The sequence below is a fragment of the Siphateles boraxobius genome, unplaced genomic scaffold, assembly GCF_051911475.1.
Source record: "Siphateles boraxobius isolate OS27281-9 unplaced genomic scaffold, OSU_SipBor_1 66, whole genome shotgun sequence".
Lineage (NCBI taxonomy): Eukaryota > Metazoa > Chordata > Actinopteri > Cypriniformes > Leuciscidae > Siphateles > Siphateles boraxobius.
Window position 1 is genome coordinate 32981764 of NW_027509193.1, and position 20737 is coordinate 33002500.

A 20737-nucleotide genomic window follows, 5' to 3' on the forward strand; every position below is an offset into this window, starting at 1 on the left:
CATTACATATGGAACTCTATTGAAAACCTTCACTGCGTTTTTACTAATCACATCCGCTGAGATGAACTAATCGTGAAGTGTTAATTACAGCATTATAATTACCTCTACTCCCACTGCATAAAAGGCTGAAGCACTGAGCACTGTAGCCAATCACAGTCATGTCTGTTTCTGCACTATAACAGATACTTTCCAACACAGTGCAAACATGATGGAAATAAGAGACTCATTGAGCAGTGTAGACAGTCTTTAAATATAACCAAAGTTTTGGCAAGAACGCAGAACTCGAGTTACTAATGTTGAACTGAATTTTTGATTGCTTTCTATATATAATTTAATCACAATTTAAATAAGAAATTATTTTCATGGTACTAAAAGGCACAGTGTGAAGTTGACTGTTTAGTCACTGGCTTGATTTATTGATGTATAAACAGCAATAAACGATATTGTGAAAGAGCTTCAGAGAATGAACCCTCACATATCAAAAATCACTAATCACGATCAGCATTATTAAAATGAACACTTATTAAAATGTTGTCGCATTACTATTGGGTCCGTATCTTTCTGTAACAATCTGTTTGCAAAGCCTGCGTCAAACTGCGACTGATTTACCAAAAGGTAAATTTCAACAATGAAATACTGAACAAAATAATAATGCTCAGTCTTAATAATGCTCTACTGAGACATTCACATAGTTGAAAATAAATAACCACTTTCCTAGCATTAGGATCCTTTAGAAACTAATGATATTTTATTCCAGTGATCCTGCATCTCTCTTCGCTCCATCTATTTACTTTATCTCACTAACGCGTCAGTGGACGGGGCCAAAGACACAATGATCTGGTTCTGTAGAGGCCATATTTCATCAAACGATTACATTATACTTTGACAATCTGGAACAAGTCGTTTTCTGAGCTTGGATTCAATGAAAGCTGTTTTTGGACTAATGAGGAAGTTTTGAGTTGTGAAACTTAAAGAAAGTTTTAATAGTACAATAACCCCTTGCATGTCAAAAGATATGACCCCTGTAATGTTAGTCATGACAACGCATATCTTGTGGTTTAATATTGAACATGACATTAACAATGAAGACATTGGGAAGAGTAAAAAAGCATATTCAAGTCTAGACTTTTTAAACAGATATTCAACTATTACCAGGAAACCATTATTGAAAATACCTCCCAAACAAAGTACGTCCATTAAAATATGCTAAAAACAATTTTAAAAAAAAGGATGATGATGGTGTCAAAAAAATTAGAGGAACAAGGAAAGTTGGGGTAATCAAAGTACAGGAAAAGGAAATATCATTAGACATGAATATGGTGTGTTAGAGTTGGTCCTTCCAGGAACATTAAATGAAAGAGTTTTACCTGGTTAAAGGTGTATTTGAAGAGCAAAGCTAGAAATTCCACTAGAGGAAACTGGGCGTTAGATTCGATCCTCCGCAGATGAACACTAACAAAAAGCCTTAGGAAATCGGTGAACTTTTCCACATAGCTGATAGAGACACAGACAGATGGAGAGGGTTAAAAAGCAGCAGCATCAATGAGTTAAATGCTTGAATCAAGTGCTCTATCTCTTACCTTTCATCTAATTCTTGCAATCTGCTTTTGATAGTGTGTGTGTTGGTGTGTGAGTGCGTATTTGTGAGTCTTTGAAGTAGGTAGAACGTCTGTTGAAACATGCGTAGCAGAAACTCCTCGAAGTCCAAGGGGACGCAGTTTTTGCACATTAACTCGTTGATACAGTTCATGGCCATGACGCCCAGCCTGGCGCGATCGGATTGGCCCACCATCTGACCAGTCCTGCAGTGTCCACTGCCACCATTGGCTGGGAGATTTCCAGGGGCGGAGTCTCCATTCGAAGTGGGAAGAGGTTTCGTTTTGATTGGCTGCTGGCATCCAAAGCGAGCAAAATGAAAAATAGAAGCGAGGAGGGATGGAGTGATAGAAGTGGAGAGAGGAATCCAGCTAAAGAGATGAGCCAAACACTCCAGCGCTAGCAGACACAGAGCGGCACTTTCAGCTTCCAGGATCATCTGTGTGCTGTTGCCCCCCAAAACACCTACAGAACATGACAAAAGACAACTATTAATACAACAATCATTTATTGGCAAGTTTCAACTAGTGACAGACCATTTTGTGGTTATAATATCAGTATTGGTTTCTGACTCTTATGACAAAAATCATAATCACGATTATTTTTGGCCAATGTAGAAATCACGATATGCATGAATTTTTGGAATGTATTTAACACGATTATTGGAGGGCGATATGATCGCCTTATTTCACGGATGAGGAATTTTAAATATCAGTGAAATTTCAAATTATCAATACTTCAGCAAAAACTAATACTAGGTTAACTAATGTACGAAAAAGGTCCTCAAAACAATTACGTAAGACAAGTAAACAGTCAGCAATACACTCTTAAAGTGACAGCAGCCTAATAAACTTGCTGCTGTCTTTGTCATTAATGTTAATCAAACAACGAAATAATATCACTCAATGATCTTGACCGAATAACTGAAGTAGCTTGAATAAGGATAAACTATACACGTGTACAGTAAGACTACGAAATATTATTTTACATTTGATAAAACATTTTTTTGTTGTAGGGCAATACCGCTGTTAGTACATCTTCCTGAAAAACTTGTGTTTATAATTTGTATTTTCATTCTGTTGTATTAAATTGTAAGTTTGGTTTGTAATTATTTTCTTTGTTCTTAGCTAATGCACAGATCCAATACTGTTACATACACATTTTTTTCCTCAACCGTGTACGTTTCCTTAAGACATAACCCACTGTTTTTATGCGAATACTCTTTAAAAATACTCTTCTTTTGACATTTTTGTGCCTAACGCGTATCCGAAGCCCATTTTCTTATCTGCGTCCGACTCGGACCGTACACACACAGAAAGCCGGCTGAGGAAAAATGTCTCTTTTGCGCTTTTAATAACACTCTTTAATATCAAACACGCCCCGCAGTTTAGCAACAGTAGACGACATTTTACAACACTTACTTATTTGGCTGATATGGATATTAAGTTTGGGCTTTTAGGGAGGAACTAAAGTGCACCGCTGGGTATAGGAAAGGAAGGTGCGCCCGACGAGATATCCCACAGCAGCCGCACAATGATCCTTTTACCTTAATTGTTTTTATAATCGTTGGAAGCAAAAAAAGAAATCAATTGCGATTAATCGCACAGTCCTAATAATCCGGTATTGTCAGTTGAGTGAACTTTGAGTCACATGCTATCAGAATTATCGTAAATACGAGATTGCTATTAAGAAATTGGACATGAACGCCGTCAAGCCATATTTACCACCGGGAAACTGAGATATAAATTGAGTTTCTGAGTTATCCATGCCATAATGCCTGAGGGGAGAACAATTGCTGCTGTGACTGGTATTCATAGTTTTTTTCCACTACAGCTACATTGCCTTGTCTTTTAAGTAGTGCATATTTACAATTTACATATATATGAATAAACATTTGAAGCATAATGTATGTTATATACTAGTGGTCGACCGATATATCGCCACGGCCACGGCATCGGCCGATCAGTTTTTCTGATTGGCCGATGTGTTGGAAGCGGGACTTTTATTTTGACTGCGCTGCGGACTTTTATGTTGACGGGCGGCGCTGAGAACACCAGCAGCTGAGAAGAGAACGGCAGCGCCTGAATCTGATCACACAGCGCTCTCACATTCTCCGTCTTCATTATGATCTCTGTCAGTCAGATCTAATACTTTGTTAGACAGAACTGGTGGCTACAGAACTGGTCAAAGAAAGTAAATGGTATGCGAAAAAGTAATACGTTTGCTTTTATATTATTTGTAACCGAAAAGGCAAACAGTCCGCCTAAAATACTTACCGTCAACATTCAGCAAATGCGCATCTACATCATTTAAACAAATCTCTGACTATCTAATAAACATTTAATTTCACAAACCTTGCAGATTTAATCGAATCCAGCTGTGATATCTTGTGAAGTGTGCATTTGTAGCCTGCATAAACGTGTTCCTGCGAGTGACGGTCGGTCCGTGCGAAGCGAGCAAATGTGAACAGAAGATCAGCTTCACAGGAGACGCGATCGAAAAACGTTAAATCCTTCATTTTAAAATATGCTGTGCTATATCCAGTTGCCCACTGTGTCATATTCATGTCGTTTTCACTGTGTGCTGTATATAAAATTAGCGTTACCTTGTCAAAAGTCAAAGTTAAAAAAAAGTATTTATTTGAAAAAATATGATTATCAGTGATTACTGATTAATTACCAGATTACTGAGTGCCTTGTTACAGTGTTTACTTCCTTTTTATTCAAATATTCATATATTTTTAAACAATTACTTTATTTGTGAAAAATTCTGTAATAGGATTGCAGATTCAAGAAGTTGCCATCTAAAGTATAGGGCCTAAGCATGTTTATTTTAAAGATTTTTAAATATGTATTAAATTTATCAAATTTATTAAATATTGATTTATATAAATATAAATTGTGTGTGTGTGTGTGTGTATATATATATATATAATATAATATAATATAATATATATAAATATATAAATATCGGCTTTATATCGGCCATCGGCCACCCTGCTCTCTAAGATATCGGCATCGGCCATCAAAAAACCCATATCGGTCGACCACTATTATATACTTATACACTTATTTGACCGAAATTCAGTCATAGAAAGCACAGTGAATGTTTATACGGTTGTTAACAAATGGGATTCAAAATTAAATATGTTCTACACATTTGGGCTTTACTACATTTTTTAAAATAAGATTCCCTCATGAAACTGGCATCCATGATTCCTATTCTTTCCGACAACAAAGCACTTGAATGCGACAAGCTTGTAATCACGACTTTAGAAGTGGAAAATAGGAAATTTCCAACAGCAAGCATAAATGTTTATAAATAAATAAGTAAAAAAATGATTTGGTTTATTTATTTATACATGTACTCAAAGTTCACTAATTCAATTTTCAGTTAATTAAATAACAATGTTGTTAGGCATCAGAACTGTTTTAGCTAAAGTTTACTAATGATATTAGTTTAATTAAATTAAATTTAGTTTAAATATAAATTAGATTCAATGTTTTTTAATTGATTACTTAATGGAAAAACAAAACAAACAAAAAAATGACTGAAAAATGTAATTTTACTATTAAATTGATCAGGCTAAAAGATTATAGAACATGCAAAAATGTGTGTTATGTATTGGCAAAAAACAGCCAAACGCTGCAGACAAGCATTTTTTCAAATGCTTTTTCCCCAACCAAATCTCACAAGAAAACAACTATTTTACCAGGTGGAAATTTTGCATGAATTCGTATGGAAATGTGAGATTTTGAGCACTAATTAGTACCACTGATATAGACCTCACTTTTCAAAGTGTCCCAATGGCAAAAGAGGAAAGCAGAAGCTCACCTGACTCTCTTGACGTGGGGGATGGAGGGGGAGTTGTGACTGTAACACTGTGTTTGTCCCACACCGTCTCCAGAATACCTGCGAGCAAATCAGAGTTGTTAAAAATGAAACTGCAAGACTAATCACATGATACAGGTTCCAGTGCTTAACGAATAGTTACACCCGCATATACTTTCAATGAAATATGAGTGTCTCACCAGTCAGAAGGTTCAGTACGGTGGGGATCTGATCCAGCAGGAGTTTCTTCAGCTCCTCTTTACGAGCGACGCTCAAGTCTTCTCTGGGACAGACCAGCTCTTCTGAGGTCATCTTGAGCAGAATCAAACCCAGCGGCGCGAGAGACGGCGACTGCACTAACTACAACACAAACCACAAACATGGAGCCAGTTCAGTTCCTTTTAATACCATTTAATAGTAACAGCAGTAAAGAATAACAGGTACCTGTAAGGTGTTGCTGAAGAAGTCATGGTAGAACATAGGCCAGTCCTGGCGCCCAATGTCAACGATGACTTTGCAGAGTTTGTTTCGGATGAAGAAAGGCAGCAGTGCATGCTGGGATAGCAGAAGCTTGGGCAAGCAGCTTCGAAGCTCTGCTTTGTCCTCACTGGCAACACCAACCCACATCTTGTTCACAAGATTCTGCAGAGGACGACCGACACATTTATTGTCATTAGATCATCATATCTCATATCGTAAACACAGCAGAGGATGCCTGTGTAATTAAAAACTAAAAGACCGGCATTATTGTACAAAAGAAAAAACTTTTTTTTTTTTTAATTAAAATTAGAATAAAAATAAATGTAGTACAAATAAATGCTACTATGCAGTTCACATGGTATACTTTAATGTACGATTTAAATATATCATTATAATGATAATTTATTCCTTTTTTTAATAAAAAAAATACAGCAATAATAATTAGGGGGTGAGTACAACTATTTTACAAAAAGCTAAAAATACAAAAAGGCTAAATACATTTTTCCTTTTTTCCCCTTTCGATTTTGTGGCGAAATACACGACCGTTTAAAATGTTGTGATGAGGAAGATGAAAATAAATAAAAGGACACATTAAATTAAAAGTGACAGGAATGACATTCATAATGTTCATAATGTTCAATTCATAAACATTCCTATTTCAAATACATGCTTTTGAACCCTCTATAAATATTAAATCTTACACAAATATAAAAATATATTAAACACACAACTGTTTTCAACATTTATAAAAAACAATTGTTTCTTGAGCAGCAAAACAGCATATTATAATGATTTATTAGAAAAATTATAAATAGTTTTCATTAAAGATGCTGAAAATTCAACTTTTTCATCACAAGGATAAATTACATTTTAAAATATATTCAAATAGAAGGCAGTTATTTAAAATTGTAATCATTTCACAATATTACTTTTTTTCATATTTTTTATCAAATACTTCAGCTTTGGTCAGCAGTAGAGAGGAAATAAACATACAGGGGGAAAAAATCCAAACTTTTGAACATTAATGTATGACTTGAACATGGACTTGGCAATTTTCGTGAAGTTAATCTGCATAAGATAATGAAGTGAAGGGTTAATTTTACCTCAAACACAGTAAGGCTGTACATCATGACATATTCATTTCTGCTGTTGGAGAGGAAGTAGAGGCAGTGCCTCCATGAGCCGGCCTGCCCCGCGAAACTGTTCAGCAGCTCTTCTGCAATAAACAACACAAAACACATTCTTATCTAATTGAAACAAAGCAAGCAGTGAAAGTTATCAATGTTTAGTTGCCATTAACACCTAACAAACACTCAGCAGAAACGTCCTTCAATGAGGAAACAAGTGCTCAACTGAAACACTATATTTTCACACAGACACATACGGAACATCTTCTGTAAAGCATAAATGAAGGCTGTTCCCAAAACTTGAACTCAATTCTAGTTCAAAGTTAACAGATGCTTCTTGTACACAGAGTTTTGCATATTTGCATGAAAAAGAAAACATTGCTTTGTTGCACACCTACACATATGCACATTTCAAAAACCAGTTGAGTTCAAATGACAGTATTGTAATGTGGGTGGCGTTTTGGGATATTGTCTTGGCAACTAATTATTGAGACTGATTGAGAAATGAGAAACACCGGGGCGGGAGTTGTGTATTGAGAGGCTGGGTGTGGAAAAGGTTTAAAATGGGGTGCAAAAGACCATGGAGCGGGCTTGGTTCGGGTTGCATTGTGGATAACAGGACGGCGGTACTCACCTTTATTTTGGGAGGGGGTGTCGTTCGCGGTTGGATAGGACCGCCGGCAATGAAGATAGATAGATAGCGGGTGCGGGGAGAGAGTATAGAGATGGGAAGTTAGGAGTGCCGTCGCGACTGTGCGGAATGCTGATGCTATCGCCCGGCTGGACTTTGCCCTTTTTGAAATGGACTTACGGTGGGATTTCCCCTTGTTTGACTGAGACTGCCTGATACCAATCATCGTGACGACATCGCTCACATTTCTCGTCACGGAACGGTGTGGGCTACGTGGAATTGACGACGGTCATTATAAGGAAGGAAATGCCACAGAATAGAATCTTGCTTTAAATAGTGCATAGAGCTGCTCGTTTTATTTGTTGTTTGTTGATTCTCAAATATAAAACTTGTTGAAATGTTTTCAGTGTGAGCAACAGTTCTTTTTTAACACTTTCATCTTGTTTTAACAAAACCGTGATAATATTGATAATCACGATAATTTCGGTCACTATAATCATGATATGAAATTTTTTCATACCATCCCATACATTAATTTGATAGATGCTTTTATCTAAGGCCCCATCCACACTACTGCGTTTTCGTTTAAAAACGGAGACCTTTTGCTACGTTTGCACCTCCCGTCCACACTAAATTATTATTTAGATAAGCTATTATCTAAAAGCTTAAATCAATATGTGTGTGTTGTGTTGGAAGTGAACACTTAACACTGACATTACCAGCACTACATTTTTGCCTCCATTAAATATGGCAGATTTTTGTAATGACAACATTTTAAAAACAGCTCTCGTGACAATTAGGAACTGAGAAACTGGACCGTGTCTGATAGCTTTTAACATCTGGTTTTGTCTGAAAACATGGCGTGAAAGATCATATAGATGCAGGCTCTACAAAGACAACAAGTACACTCGACTTCCGCATGCGCTAATATGACAAAATGCTTCAGTAAATATCTCGTTCACACTTCATAAATTAAACTTCCTGAATCTAGTCTACATTTTTCTATTGCGTTATGGACTGGATTTGTAATTATGTAGTCTAACGTAGAGATTAACATAAAGCAAGCCATTTCAAAGAGATAAATTGTCATCATATTTGGGTGGAGAAAATCAATAATACATTTACAAAACAAGTAAAACAATAGAACACGAGTCATCATTTGTTGAGATCTTAAGATACCATCAACCCTGGACTTTGAAACTGAACATTTCCGGTGCAATGCCTGACTTATTCTGGGTCTGATTCACAGGCAGTCTATTTACTTTGACCAGTTTAACAAAGGGTTATTTTCTCCAAAAATATCACTGCTGAGAAATATACAATGACCATATAATTGAAATACATATCCTTAGTTTCAAAGCACTATGTTTTGGCACAGCATTTGACTAAATCTTTGGCCAAATGCTCCCAAACAAACCCAAATACCAAGCATTTTACAAAACTATATGTCATTAATGTGCTCTCCTCTCCACCCACAAAATATCACCTTAAAGATGATAATTTCTTTTTATTTGAGTTTCACTTATAAGTTTTACAGGCTTTGTTGCATCAAAATTGCATTTAGTTTTTCATGAGCATTTTCCATTGTATTTAGCAGACGTTTTTACCCAAAGTGACTCACGCTCGTTTCACACATACTCCGCTTTGCGGTGAGTATTTTTTTACGCATCCATGTTAACAGGTTAGAGCTTTCACTGCACGCGGATGCAGTCCGGCGATCCGTTCCAGGTGCGGCGCGTATACAGCAGTGCAGAGATCGTTTCCGCACCGAGTCCATTTCTGCTGTGCTGCACCGCACTGAATTAAAGTGGCAGCGCATTGTTCACATTAAAATAGACATAGATTGACAAGAAACTGTTATAATTTCATCATATACGCATAATTACATTTAATGTGTTCTACAGTTACTAAATTACAGGGTCAAGAAAAACAAAAAAGTATGATTATAGTCTCAAAAGTTGCAAAATGCCATCATAAATGTGACCCTGGATCACAAAACCAGTCTTAAGTAGCACGGGTATATTTGTGGGAATAGCCAACAATACATTGTATGGGTCAAAATTATCAATTTTTCTTTTATGCCAAAAATCATTAGGATATTAAGTAAAGATCATGTTCCATGAAGATTTTGTAAATTTCCTACCGTAAATGTATAAAACATTTATTTTTGTGAGTGAATGCAGCACAATCGCAAAATTAAAATCCAAATTACGAAGCCATTTTTGCGGATCAGTAGCGCACTGCAAACGCAGCATATGTGAAAGCACTATAGCGCGTGCTGCTCCTGTACCGTATACGCACCGCAACACGCACCGCACACGGAGTATGTGGGAAACGGGCGTTAGTGTGTGGCATGTTTGGATTAAAACGAACCTTGGTGTGATTGCTCTGTTAGTGCTGTTCATTTAAATAAGTGTGAACGCTGCCATCTGAACCCTGGTGCCCCCAAACAAGCAGACTGAGACCCCTGAAAAGATGAGTCTCGGTCCGCTCCTAAACAAACTCTGGTGATCTTTGACTGAAATATGAACAACACGAACAAATTACAAGTAAACAAACCAAAAACAGGATGACTAGATGCTAAAAAGGACAGAATGCTCACGCATTTTTGTACGAGGTCTGAACGCGCTGACATAAGAAGCCTGCTTTAGGCCAGTCATAACAATGTACACAAGTGCTAGACAGACGTCTGACCATTGTGCCACGTCTTACGTCTGAGACCCTGTCGTCTTTTCCTTTCATCAGCACTGCGGCTCTGCATGTACTTTTGCGTACTATAGTAACTGCAATTCTATAGTAACGATTATGCATCTCATGTTTTAAGAGCAAAATCCCATTCTGTGTCATCCTCTAATGCCCGTCATTCAGAAAAAAAAGGTATTTACAGGTATTTTGATACTGATGTTTGAATAGCATCTTACTAGTTAAAAGATGAACCATTGTTTATAGTGTGAACAGTATATTTTTGTGTATTTGCTGGACAAGTCGTTATGGTAATTTTAACGTAATTTACCAAGATTGCTGTGTGAAAGGAGACATTGTTGCAGTTCCTCTCTTCTCAGTCTGTCAGTAACGCTCATTTAGTTTCTCTCTCTATGAAGCCCCTCCCTCTGAAAGCTCAGTGTGCTCTGATTGGTCACCTGGACCTGTGTTTTGTGATTGGTCAACCGCTTCGGCGTGTTTCAGGAATGTCCTGCTCCATACCATAACAGTGAGTTTCAACACACTACTAACTAGATAACTCAACCAGACCTTGCCCCCCTTTGTTTTTGCATATGCCTTCGGCGGGAATTATTTAAATGAGGAATATTGTGACATGTTTGTTCCTGGAAGAAACTCAAAACTACAATGGAGGCGTTTCAGGGAGTTCAGAAACAGTGTTACTGATATATAGAGCCTAAGTCCCTCCCCTTCCGGTGGACCACCATGGGACCTTATTTCAGAACAATATTGTATGGTAGTCAATGGCGAGAGACAACAAATATTTGGACCCTGTTCGAATTGTGCCCTGAATTATACATATGATGTTTGTCAATTTACAAGATACATTTTAAAGTCAAGAAAGTCGCAGTTTGATGTAAAACTGTTGAGGTATAAGACTGTGAAAATACGTAATTACAAAGACTACAAACCCAAAAGGCGCGCATGTGACGTCTTACCTTTTCTCTCAATGAATGAAGCTAACTTTACTGAAGCTAACGTCTGTCATTTTTTCTATAGTCTAACGTTATAATCGTAACGTTACGCCGTCATGCCTGTGTGTTTTGTACCAGACTGCACACACACAAGCTTGGTGACGTACATAGTGCGAGACGAGAGATGTAGTTCATTTAGTGATTTTCACAAAAAACTAAATGTTACTCTTCTGTTTTATGACAAACTGTGACTTTCTTGACTTTCATAATTATCTTTTAAATTGACAAACATCATATGTGTAATTCAGGGCACAGTTCAGACGGAACAAAAACATAAGTTGTCTCTCGCCATTGACTACCATACATATTTTTTCCAAAATAAGGTCCCATGAGCCGGAAGCAGAGGGGAGGGACTTAGGCTCTCTATAGAGAATAATTCTGGAGGAAATGTGTGCTGTTCTAAAGGGACCATTCACACAGAATGAGTTTTTCTATTTGCACTGCACTACTTTTTCATTGTTTTTCAATGTAAACTTGCGCTTTAACCGTTGCACTTGTGTCTAGCAACTTTTGCAGCATCTCAAGTATAACACGGGTTTTAACAGCAAAAAACGCATTCTGTGTGAACCGGCCCTAACTTTGCAGACCTTTTTTATGCTTAAACAGCAACATTTCACACTAAAGAAAGTGGAGCAAGTAAAAAAAGCATAATAGGTCCTTTTAAAAACAAATGTAAAGGCCATCATTTCATATGAAATGAATAATATAAAATAAATGGCGCTGAAATGAGCCGCTCAAACTGTTCAGATCAGACTGAAATGATCAAGTATTTGAAGGTTTGTAACACTGGTTCTTCACATGGATCTGCAGAGCGGTAGGTGCTACACACAGACAGAAAAAGTGGAAAGTTTGACATACTTTACCACATATAACACTTGTCGTTACATGTCTTGCCACTTAGATTTAACAGCAACTATCCTACACCTAGCACACCACAGTAGGCAATTTTTCAAACACTGAATAGGCATCATTAAAGTGAATGTAGGCGATCACATGTTAACATTTCAGTATGTTTTTGTTTCAGAGGAGAAAATAGGACGTCTATTGATATGAGACAGACATAACAAGCCTATTCAGCTAATAACAGCACAAAGGATGACTCTGCAAATCAGGAAATGATGAGGGTGTGAAGGCCAGTGTCAGGCTATGCTCACCAATCTCTCTCTTGCGGTCATTGGTGGTGCAACTGTGAAAAAACTCTGTCATAAGACTCTCCAGGGCCCGTAAGGAGGACTCCTCTGACGCCTGCAGACGAGAGAGAGAGAGAGAAAGAGAGAAATAGAGATAGAGAGATAGAGAGAGAGAGAGAGAGAGAGAGAGAGAGAGAGAGAGAGAGAGAGAGAGAGAGAGAGATGGGGGAAGGGCAGAAGAGAAATATGAGATATGACAAGATAAGGCAATGTATCAAACACTCTAATCACAAATAACCGAACTGTGAATCCACAACAGAAGGATTTTTGTATAATTTACATAAAGTCCCATTTTAGACTAACCAATATATTCATCAAATGTTTTCGCAGCTGATCTGCAAGCTCCCAGCAATCATTGCAGCATTAATAACCTACATATTTACTGTTTTTGGACTTTTTTATGCTTTGCGGGCTTTATTTACACTGATGTTGTTGTAGTAACTATTATTTAGGTTTTGTGAAATCGTTCCCAGCTTATAAAGGGATTGTTCACTCAAAAATCAAACGTTTATCGTTATTGACTGATTTCTGTGGGACACAAAAGATTTATTTGAAAAATGTTTCTGTGCCGTTTTGTTGCTCAAACAATGTTGTTTTGGAGTGAAAGGACAAAAACAGCTGACAAAATCTTCAAAATATACTATTCTTTTAAAGAAAGACATACAGGTTTGGACCATCATGAGGATGAGAAAAAGATGAAAATACTTATTTGGGGGGGGTTCTGCATTTTTAGTTCTGCATTAAAGGGTTAGTTCACCCAAAAATGAAAATTCTGTCAGTATTTACTCACCCTCATGTTGTTCCAACCTCGTAAGACCTTCGTTCATCTTCGGAACACGAATTAAGATATTTTTGATGAAATCTGAGAGCTGGATCACTCCTCCATAGGCTTCTTCAGGGATTGAAACTTGCCAGCCCCGAAAAATTATTAAAGACATTGTTAAAATAGTCCAAGTGACTACAGTGGCTCAATATTAAGTTTATCAAGCGACGAGAATACTTTTTGTGCGCAAAAAAAAAACAAAAATAACGACTTTATTTCAACTATTCATTTGCTTCTCTGTGGGCCTTGAGTCAGTTCACTAGTGTAACAGCGTAAGCTTCTGTTGTTGTACGTCACACGCATCATGACCAGTGTCGGCCAATAGTGAGCCTAAGTGTGACGTAGCTCTACGCTATTATACTACGTTAACTAACTAGAAGCCCACAGAGAAGGAAATTAATAGTTGAAATAAAGTAGTTATTTATGTTTGTTTTTGCGCACAAAAAGTATTCTCGTCGCTTGATAAACTTAAGATTGAGCCACTGTAGTCACTTGGACTATTTTAACAATGTCTTTAATAACTTTTCAGGGCCGGGAAGTTTCAATCCCTGAAGAAGCCTATGGAGGAGTGATCCAGCTCTCAGATTTAATCAAAAATATCTTAATTCGTGTTCCGAAGATGAACGAAGGTATTTCGGGGTTGGAACAACATGATGGTGAGTAAATACTGACAGAATTTTCATTTTTGCTTGAACTATCCCTTTAACCCTTAAAGACTAAGTGAGATGCATCATGATGCTTTTTCTCAACAGTTCCTTTTTTCAGTGCACCTTCAACCTCAAAATGCTCATCTCACATTAAAAAAAAGTGAGATGCAAAAGTAAATGAAAAGTAAAAGGGTGGCATGTAAGACGAATGCAGGAAGTGGGCTGATGATGATGATGATGATGCTCAGTGTTCAGAATTCTTCGTATGAGTCACAACACGTTGCATTGCTCCAGTGTGTGACGTCACCGAATAGCAGAAGAATGCCTTTGATTTCCTCATACTGTTCAGACTGTCAAAAACTCTTGAGGACACCGTTACATTCACACGCTGAAGAAACTGCTCGGTATTATTTAAGTGACGATCACCTGGTTTCATCCCTTAATGACAGAATAACTTATGCATTTCATTTACCTTCTTATCTGACAGATCTATGACTGCTATAGGTCTCAAAATCTATTATAAGAAATCATATTACGGAAATACGCACATAAAAATGAGTGTTTTTGACAGGTGCTTATATAAAATAAGTGCTTTTAACACAATTTCATATGATAATTTACAGATGAACAAAGAAGAAACGCTTCAAAAGCAATGCAACCTCCAGGCATATGGTGCACGTATAGAAAATTCACGATTACATAAGATACATTTTGGATCAAATATACAAGTTAGTGTCTTACTATACATATACGTATATTTGCTTTAATACTGACTCACCATGCCCGGGCTCTTGAGCTTTTATGCGGCTATGATATGAGATGAATCTGGATCTGCTCGCTCATGCTTGTTATGGGGCCTTTGTGTTTCACCTTCTAGAAGCACCGAAACCCCGCATCACTGTCCCGCACGGTGGACCCCAGGTTCGGGCTCCGGGACACTTGTTATTATTGTTGATCTAGCGCGAGACTGTAACTGACGCTGCCCTGATACACGGAAACAACCCGCATAAAACGACTGCGAAACAGAAAGAAGATCGACTAAACAGCAGTCTTGAAAATGTGCCGGGACTCTACTCTTCACGCCTCAGGTGGTGTTAGCGCTGTGTGGGACTCGGAGCTTTAATTTGAGCCCTCAGAAGGCAGACAGTGCCACTCCTTGCGTAAGTGGGATCTCTCTTTCCGTGCAGGCCTTTCGGAGCTTCCTCTCATCTGCCCATTAGCCTAACGGAAGTGACATCTCTCTCACATAATTAGAATGACAGGGTAGAACGGAAAATAGTGTGGAAAAGAGAATACTTAGATGGGCGGGGCTTAAAGAGTCGAAGTTGTCTCTAATTGGTCAGTAGCGATGGGCTAGTTGTTTTTTTTCGAACAATACATTCTGCAATTATTTATTTTTATTTGGAAAAATATCATTATATATATATATATATATATATATATATATATATATATATATATATATATGTGTGTGTGTGTGTGTGTGTGTGTGTGTGTGTGTGTGTGTGTGTGTGTGTGTGTGTGTGTGTGTGTGTACACTATCCGGTAATAATAATAATAATAATTTATAAATATGTTGAACTGAACCTTTCAGTCCATTTTTGTATTTATGTTTACGCTTTGCATTTATTTATATCGCTCAAACTGTAGAGCATGACGCTAGCAACACCAAGGTCATGGGTTCATTTCTGCCAAATGGATAAATAATTTAATAGAAGTGTATTTATTTGTTTGTTTACCTGTTTATGTATTTATTTATTTTAGAACAAAATATCAACCTACACAGCTCACATGATCATACCAAAATCGAATTAAACGTTGTAAAATGTATTGCAGGACATTAGATGACTATTTTAAAAGTAGATGAAAACATTTAAAAAGAAGTTTAATTTGAAACACCGTTTTCTTTCACTTAAGACGTCACGTGGAACGTGCTACTTTTCTCAGCGCTGTTCTGGATGTACCAGTCACAGTCGTTTGTGGTTGCTGTTCCGGCTTGTATTTTAAATACTTTCAGTTTCAGAGTTGATTCAGATGAAAATTTTCATACACATGTGAAGCATTTGCAATCATTTTGTTTAAATTGTTATACTTTTAATAATGAAAATATCTCTAATAAGACATGAAGCGCTCTGAGATTTGCAGTGTCTCAATAGGGTTTTCGTCGTTGTGAGCCGTCAAGCGCCCCCTGGAGGACGACACTTATGCGCTCTACAGAAAACTGTAATTAGGAACTAGTTACTAGGCGCTTTTACTCCAGTTTTACTCAAACCATTAAACTACCGGAAGTGAAATCTTAATCTTGGGCCGGATGAAACCGGCCGCAACAAGACACATGTTGAGGACAGTATGCACTATGTGTGTAGATATTGCCTCATTAATATTGCGCATATGCATCCTCTAAAGCAGAGCTTCTCAATCTAAATAAACAAGCTCTTCCTAAAATGCAATATATGTAGTTTCTTGTATAAAGACCCCATTTATAAGATACATTAATGTTCTTTCCAGTTCCATTATTGTTTTTTTTTATTATATAACTGCACTGTTAGATTTTTATTTCAATTAAATTTTTTTGTATCATTCGTCTGGTATTCCGCTATAGTTATTTCCAATGGCCAATACTTAGTGATTTCGTTTGACATCAGCTCCAAAACATACAAATGGCTTTCTCAACAGATAGCAGTTTTTTCCTTTTTTCAAAATATTTGTGATTTTGAATAAATGTAGTTTGAGTACTTCTAATCATTAAAATGTATTGTATATATGTGTGTGCATTGTATCATTCAATGGCTTTTGTCAATATCAGCATAGACCAGATGACCAATATCATAAAGCTTTGCTACTTTTTGTTTCTGCAGTTAGATGTACTGTTGAACTGTGAAAATCAGTCTGTGACAGGCTGTCATTTCTGAACTTGAAAGGGAAGAGCTTGCCGTTCTCTTGCTCATCGTTTCATGTGGTTTGCTCAACGACTTCGCATTATGCAACCCATCAACTCAAGTACATGTTGAGTAAGACTGCAGACTGCGTAGTAAACATTCAGAAACATACAGTTCTCACACAATATATGAATTAAAGATGACTCACAATAAATGTAGTTTATTTCCTTTTTTCGAAAAAGAGAAACACTTAAAGAGACTGTACACATGACATTATCTAGGTCACATTAAGAAACAGGAAGTCATCCACGGGTTTGAACCCTTTAAAGAACACCCACAGACACCGACTTTATTTTTCGACATCTTATGTGTTGTTTCGCTTTAGAGTGAGAGCACAATAAAAATTATATAATTCATATTTAAAAGTTTTTTTACAACATTCTGTAAAACATGATAAAACAAAACCAAGCTAAAATAAGAAAGCAGAGATTTTTAAAAAAAGTTTCTCATCTGGAGACATTTGAATCTTGTGACTGGTGGCGTCGTCTCAGTTCTTGTATGCGATAGGCCCACGCTCTGTCCGCACCTTCACCCTCTAGTTTGCACGCCGTCCAATCAGGAAACGGAAAACGTCCCGCCACAATCAAAGCATCTTCAGGGAGCTCAGCCAGTAGCTTCTTTTGTAAAAGACTTAACTGATAAACACACAATACTTGGTATATAAGGCCTTTAGGCTCAATAATATGATGCAAATGCATGAACTGATTGAATAAAGTCTATTGTATTGCATCTTATTAAATGTTTAGGAACCGCTGTGGGACTTACCACACTAGGGGCTAGAAATACTGTGACATTTTTATACGCTGAGAGATCAACCTGGAAATACACATGCAAAAACACAAATGCACATATATTACACACAATATTGTTTAGAAATCATATCTTGCTTCTGTATGAGAATTTAGGACAGTGTATTTATATGAGAGAATCTGTTTGAGTGTAATATATACTATTTTAGGTGTTTAGATGTTCAAAATACCTTCCACAGGTATTTTGTTTGGGGTATAATATGGGTGTTTAGTAACTGGGTAAAATATTTGTATATACATTTATATATAAAGAAAATATATATCATGCATAACAAAATATTTATAATATGGCTGTATAATGTCTGGGTAAATTATTTGTGTCGATATATTTTTTTCTTTCAATATTGCTGTCAAAATGAACACTTTTTTCAGTTTAATGCTTTAAAAATATTAAAATTATATGATCACGCTCTCTTACATTCAAGTGCTTTTAAACCATTCACGCATGAAAAGACACAACTTAAATCTGTACTTGCGCGCTTTGTGTGAAGCGGCTCTCTCTGAACAAAAACCCAACTGACCCGAAGAGCACAACTGTCAAAATGCCCGTTTTTGTCGAGTACAGTGTAAGCACAGACTTAAATGATTTTTAAAAGTCTTAAATTAACAAAATGTGCTGTGAGAAAATTGGATGCATTTCAGATCCATGCCATGCGCATCAGGTCTTCTTAAAGTGACAGCAGCCCAATAAACCTCCAGCAGTCATTATGTTAATCAAAGAACAAAAGACATAATCACTAACTGCTCTTGACTGAATAACTTTTGTAGCTTTAATAAGGATTCATCTATTTTCAATTTATAGTTTATGCATATACAGTTTACGGTTTATGTGAAGATGGTTTTAAGGTTGATTAAAAGTTCTTATATTTTTAAAGCCTATTAAATATTAAAAATAATACCTTTTTAGTTATACTGTAATTTTAAATGACTACAATTAATGGCTAAAATTGAGGAAAACATTTGTTTAAAGAGACAGCAGTATCAGTACTGATATCCGTGATACTAGCTTTCATTTATAGTACTTAGGAAGAAGTATTTAAAATTTATTTAAAATATACTGTCTTTATGTTGTTTCTAAATTCATTTGGAAATTCAATGTGAATTTATTACAATATAAAAATATGATGCTAATATGGAATTTATCATGATTAATTAAAGAAAAAATGTGTGATTAATGAGTTTTTTAATAGATTGACAACACTCTCTCGGCTTGCTCCCGTTTTTTTGGGGTCGCGACAGCATTTGGCACATGTTTTACAGATGATTGACAGCGCACGCACACACACACACACACACACACACACACACACACACACACACACACACACACACACACACACACACACACACACACACACACACACACAAACATATATACTGTGTATATATATATATATATATATATATATACAATGCATTAGAATTATGTATAATATGGGATTATAATGTCTGGGTAAAATATTTGTATAATCTGTTTGGATATAATAAAGTATTTTGGTTGTTAGATGTTCACAATACCTTCCACAGATCCTCTCGCTGATATGAAACACTTCTGTGGTGTCCAGCTCGCCACGCATGAAAGCGTGCAAGACGAACAAGCCAAGGATTGAGCTCAAAACCAACAGCTGGAGAGAAACCCTGACGACACGCTTCTAACACCTGCACACATTTACAACAAACACATAAGCACACACACTACCATTCAAAAGTGTGAAAAAAGACTTAAAGAAATTCATTCATTCAGCAAGTATACATTAGTTTGATCAAAAGTGAAAGTAATTATAATTATGTAATGTTACAAAAGATTATAATTATTACAATTATAATGTTACAAAAGATTTCCATTTTCAAAAAAATGCTGTTCTTCTGAACTTCATCAAAGAATCCTGAGAAAATGTATCAAAGTTTCCACACAAAAAATTAAGCAGCACAACTGTTTTTAACATTTGCAATAATCAGAAATGTTTCTTGAGCATCAAATCATCATATTAAAATGATTTCTGAAGGATCATGTGACACTGAAGACTGGAGTAATGATGCTGAAAATTCAGCTTTTACCATCACAGAAATAAATTACATTTTAAATTATATTACAACAGAAAACAACTATTTTGAATAGCAAAAATATTTCACAATATTACTTTATTTACTGAAAGTCTGATCAAATAAATGCAGCCTTGGTAAGCATAAGAGACCTATTTCAATTAAAAACATTTAAAAATCTTACGGACCACAAACTAAATGAAAAAGTATGAGGATCACTTACAATCCTGCCGTCCCCTGATCCCAGGTCAGCGATGCCTCCAGAACGGCCCTTCAGAAGAGTCATAACGTTACACACTTGAGCTCTGCTCGCCGGCATATAAGGCACCTGGATCACAATCACAGCAGCAGTTATTGGGCTGATAAATCCCTCATCATCTGGAGCGTTAACACCGACACGCTCCTCAAATCTCACCTGTAACTTGAGCGGCACACGGCGAAATCCTGGCATTAATATTCCTGCCCAGACGGCATAGACCGCCAGACCCGTGCCGGCCGTCAGCTGCAGGACCTGCCAGCCGCCCAGACGCCGCTCTCTGAACTCGGACAGCATCTCCTCTTGTATGTCGTCCTCCATGGCTATAGAGATGAACACTGTATGACTACATCAGATATTACACATCATATTTGATATAATTTTAGATTTTCAGATTGCACATATACCTGAGCAATGGGTTGATGCCTAAACGTTGCTTACTGGTTTGAGGTCCAGGCTTGGACCTGAAGTTGCAGAGTGAAGAAATTCACTTTAATTTAGTTTATTTTTGAGTGATGAGTTTAAATTGGAGATTTTAATTGCACCATCTCTCCCTTATATTAGAGGAACTGAACAATTTGCCTGCTTCGGTTCTTCTAGGAATGTGTTGTTACATGGTTGTGTCGCTCAACATGAGAACCAATGCAGGAACTACATCAGACAAATATTG

General features: G+C 36.7%; 2 protein-coding genes across 3 annotated transcripts in view; both read right to left on the reverse strand.

The window, feature by feature from the left end:
* Positions 1–15280, reverse strand: part of xpo6 (exportin 6) — a 40178-nt gene extending 24898 nt beyond the window's left edge. The window contains exons 1-8 of the mRNA XM_077213736.1: positions 14799–15280; positions 12515–12605; positions 7011–7123; positions 5872–6069; positions 5628–5787; positions 5431–5508; positions 1581–2061; positions 1368–1494 (exon numbers count right to left, since the gene is read on the reverse strand). Of these exons, the coding sequence (XP_077069851.1) occupies positions 1368–1494; positions 1581–2061; positions 5431–5508; positions 5628–5787; positions 5872–6069; positions 7011–7123; positions 12515–12605; positions 14799–14801 (1251 nt within the window). The 5' untranslated portion in view covers positions 14802–15280. The remainder of the gene's footprint in view (positions 1–1367; positions 1495–1580; positions 2062–5430; positions 5509–5627; positions 5788–5871; positions 6070–7010; positions 7124–12514; positions 12606–14798) is intronic.
* A 1823-nt stretch (positions 15281–17103) lies between these two features.
* The window catches only part of antkmt (adenine nucleotide translocase lysine methyltransferase), a 4637-nt gene continuing 1003 nt past the window's right edge, over positions 17104–20737 (reverse strand). Inside the window, exons 2-7 of one of the 2 annotated variants that reach the window (XM_077213759.1) lie at positions 20475–20531; positions 20227–20390; positions 20035–20139; positions 19287–19427; positions 17725–17775; positions 17104–17594 (exon numbers count right to left, since the gene is read on the reverse strand). In XM_077213759.1, the coding sequence (XP_077069874.1) occupies positions 17406–17594; positions 17725–17775; positions 19287–19427; positions 20035–20139; positions 20227–20388 (648 nt within the window). In that variant the 5' untranslated portion in view covers positions 20389–20390; positions 20475–20531 and the 3' untranslated portion in view covers positions 17104–17405. Of the gene's footprint in view, positions 17595–17724; positions 17776–19286; positions 19428–20034; positions 20140–20226; positions 20410–20474; positions 20532–20737 lie in introns of those variants that run through there. The other variant, XM_077213760.1, reaches the window with a different exon arrangement.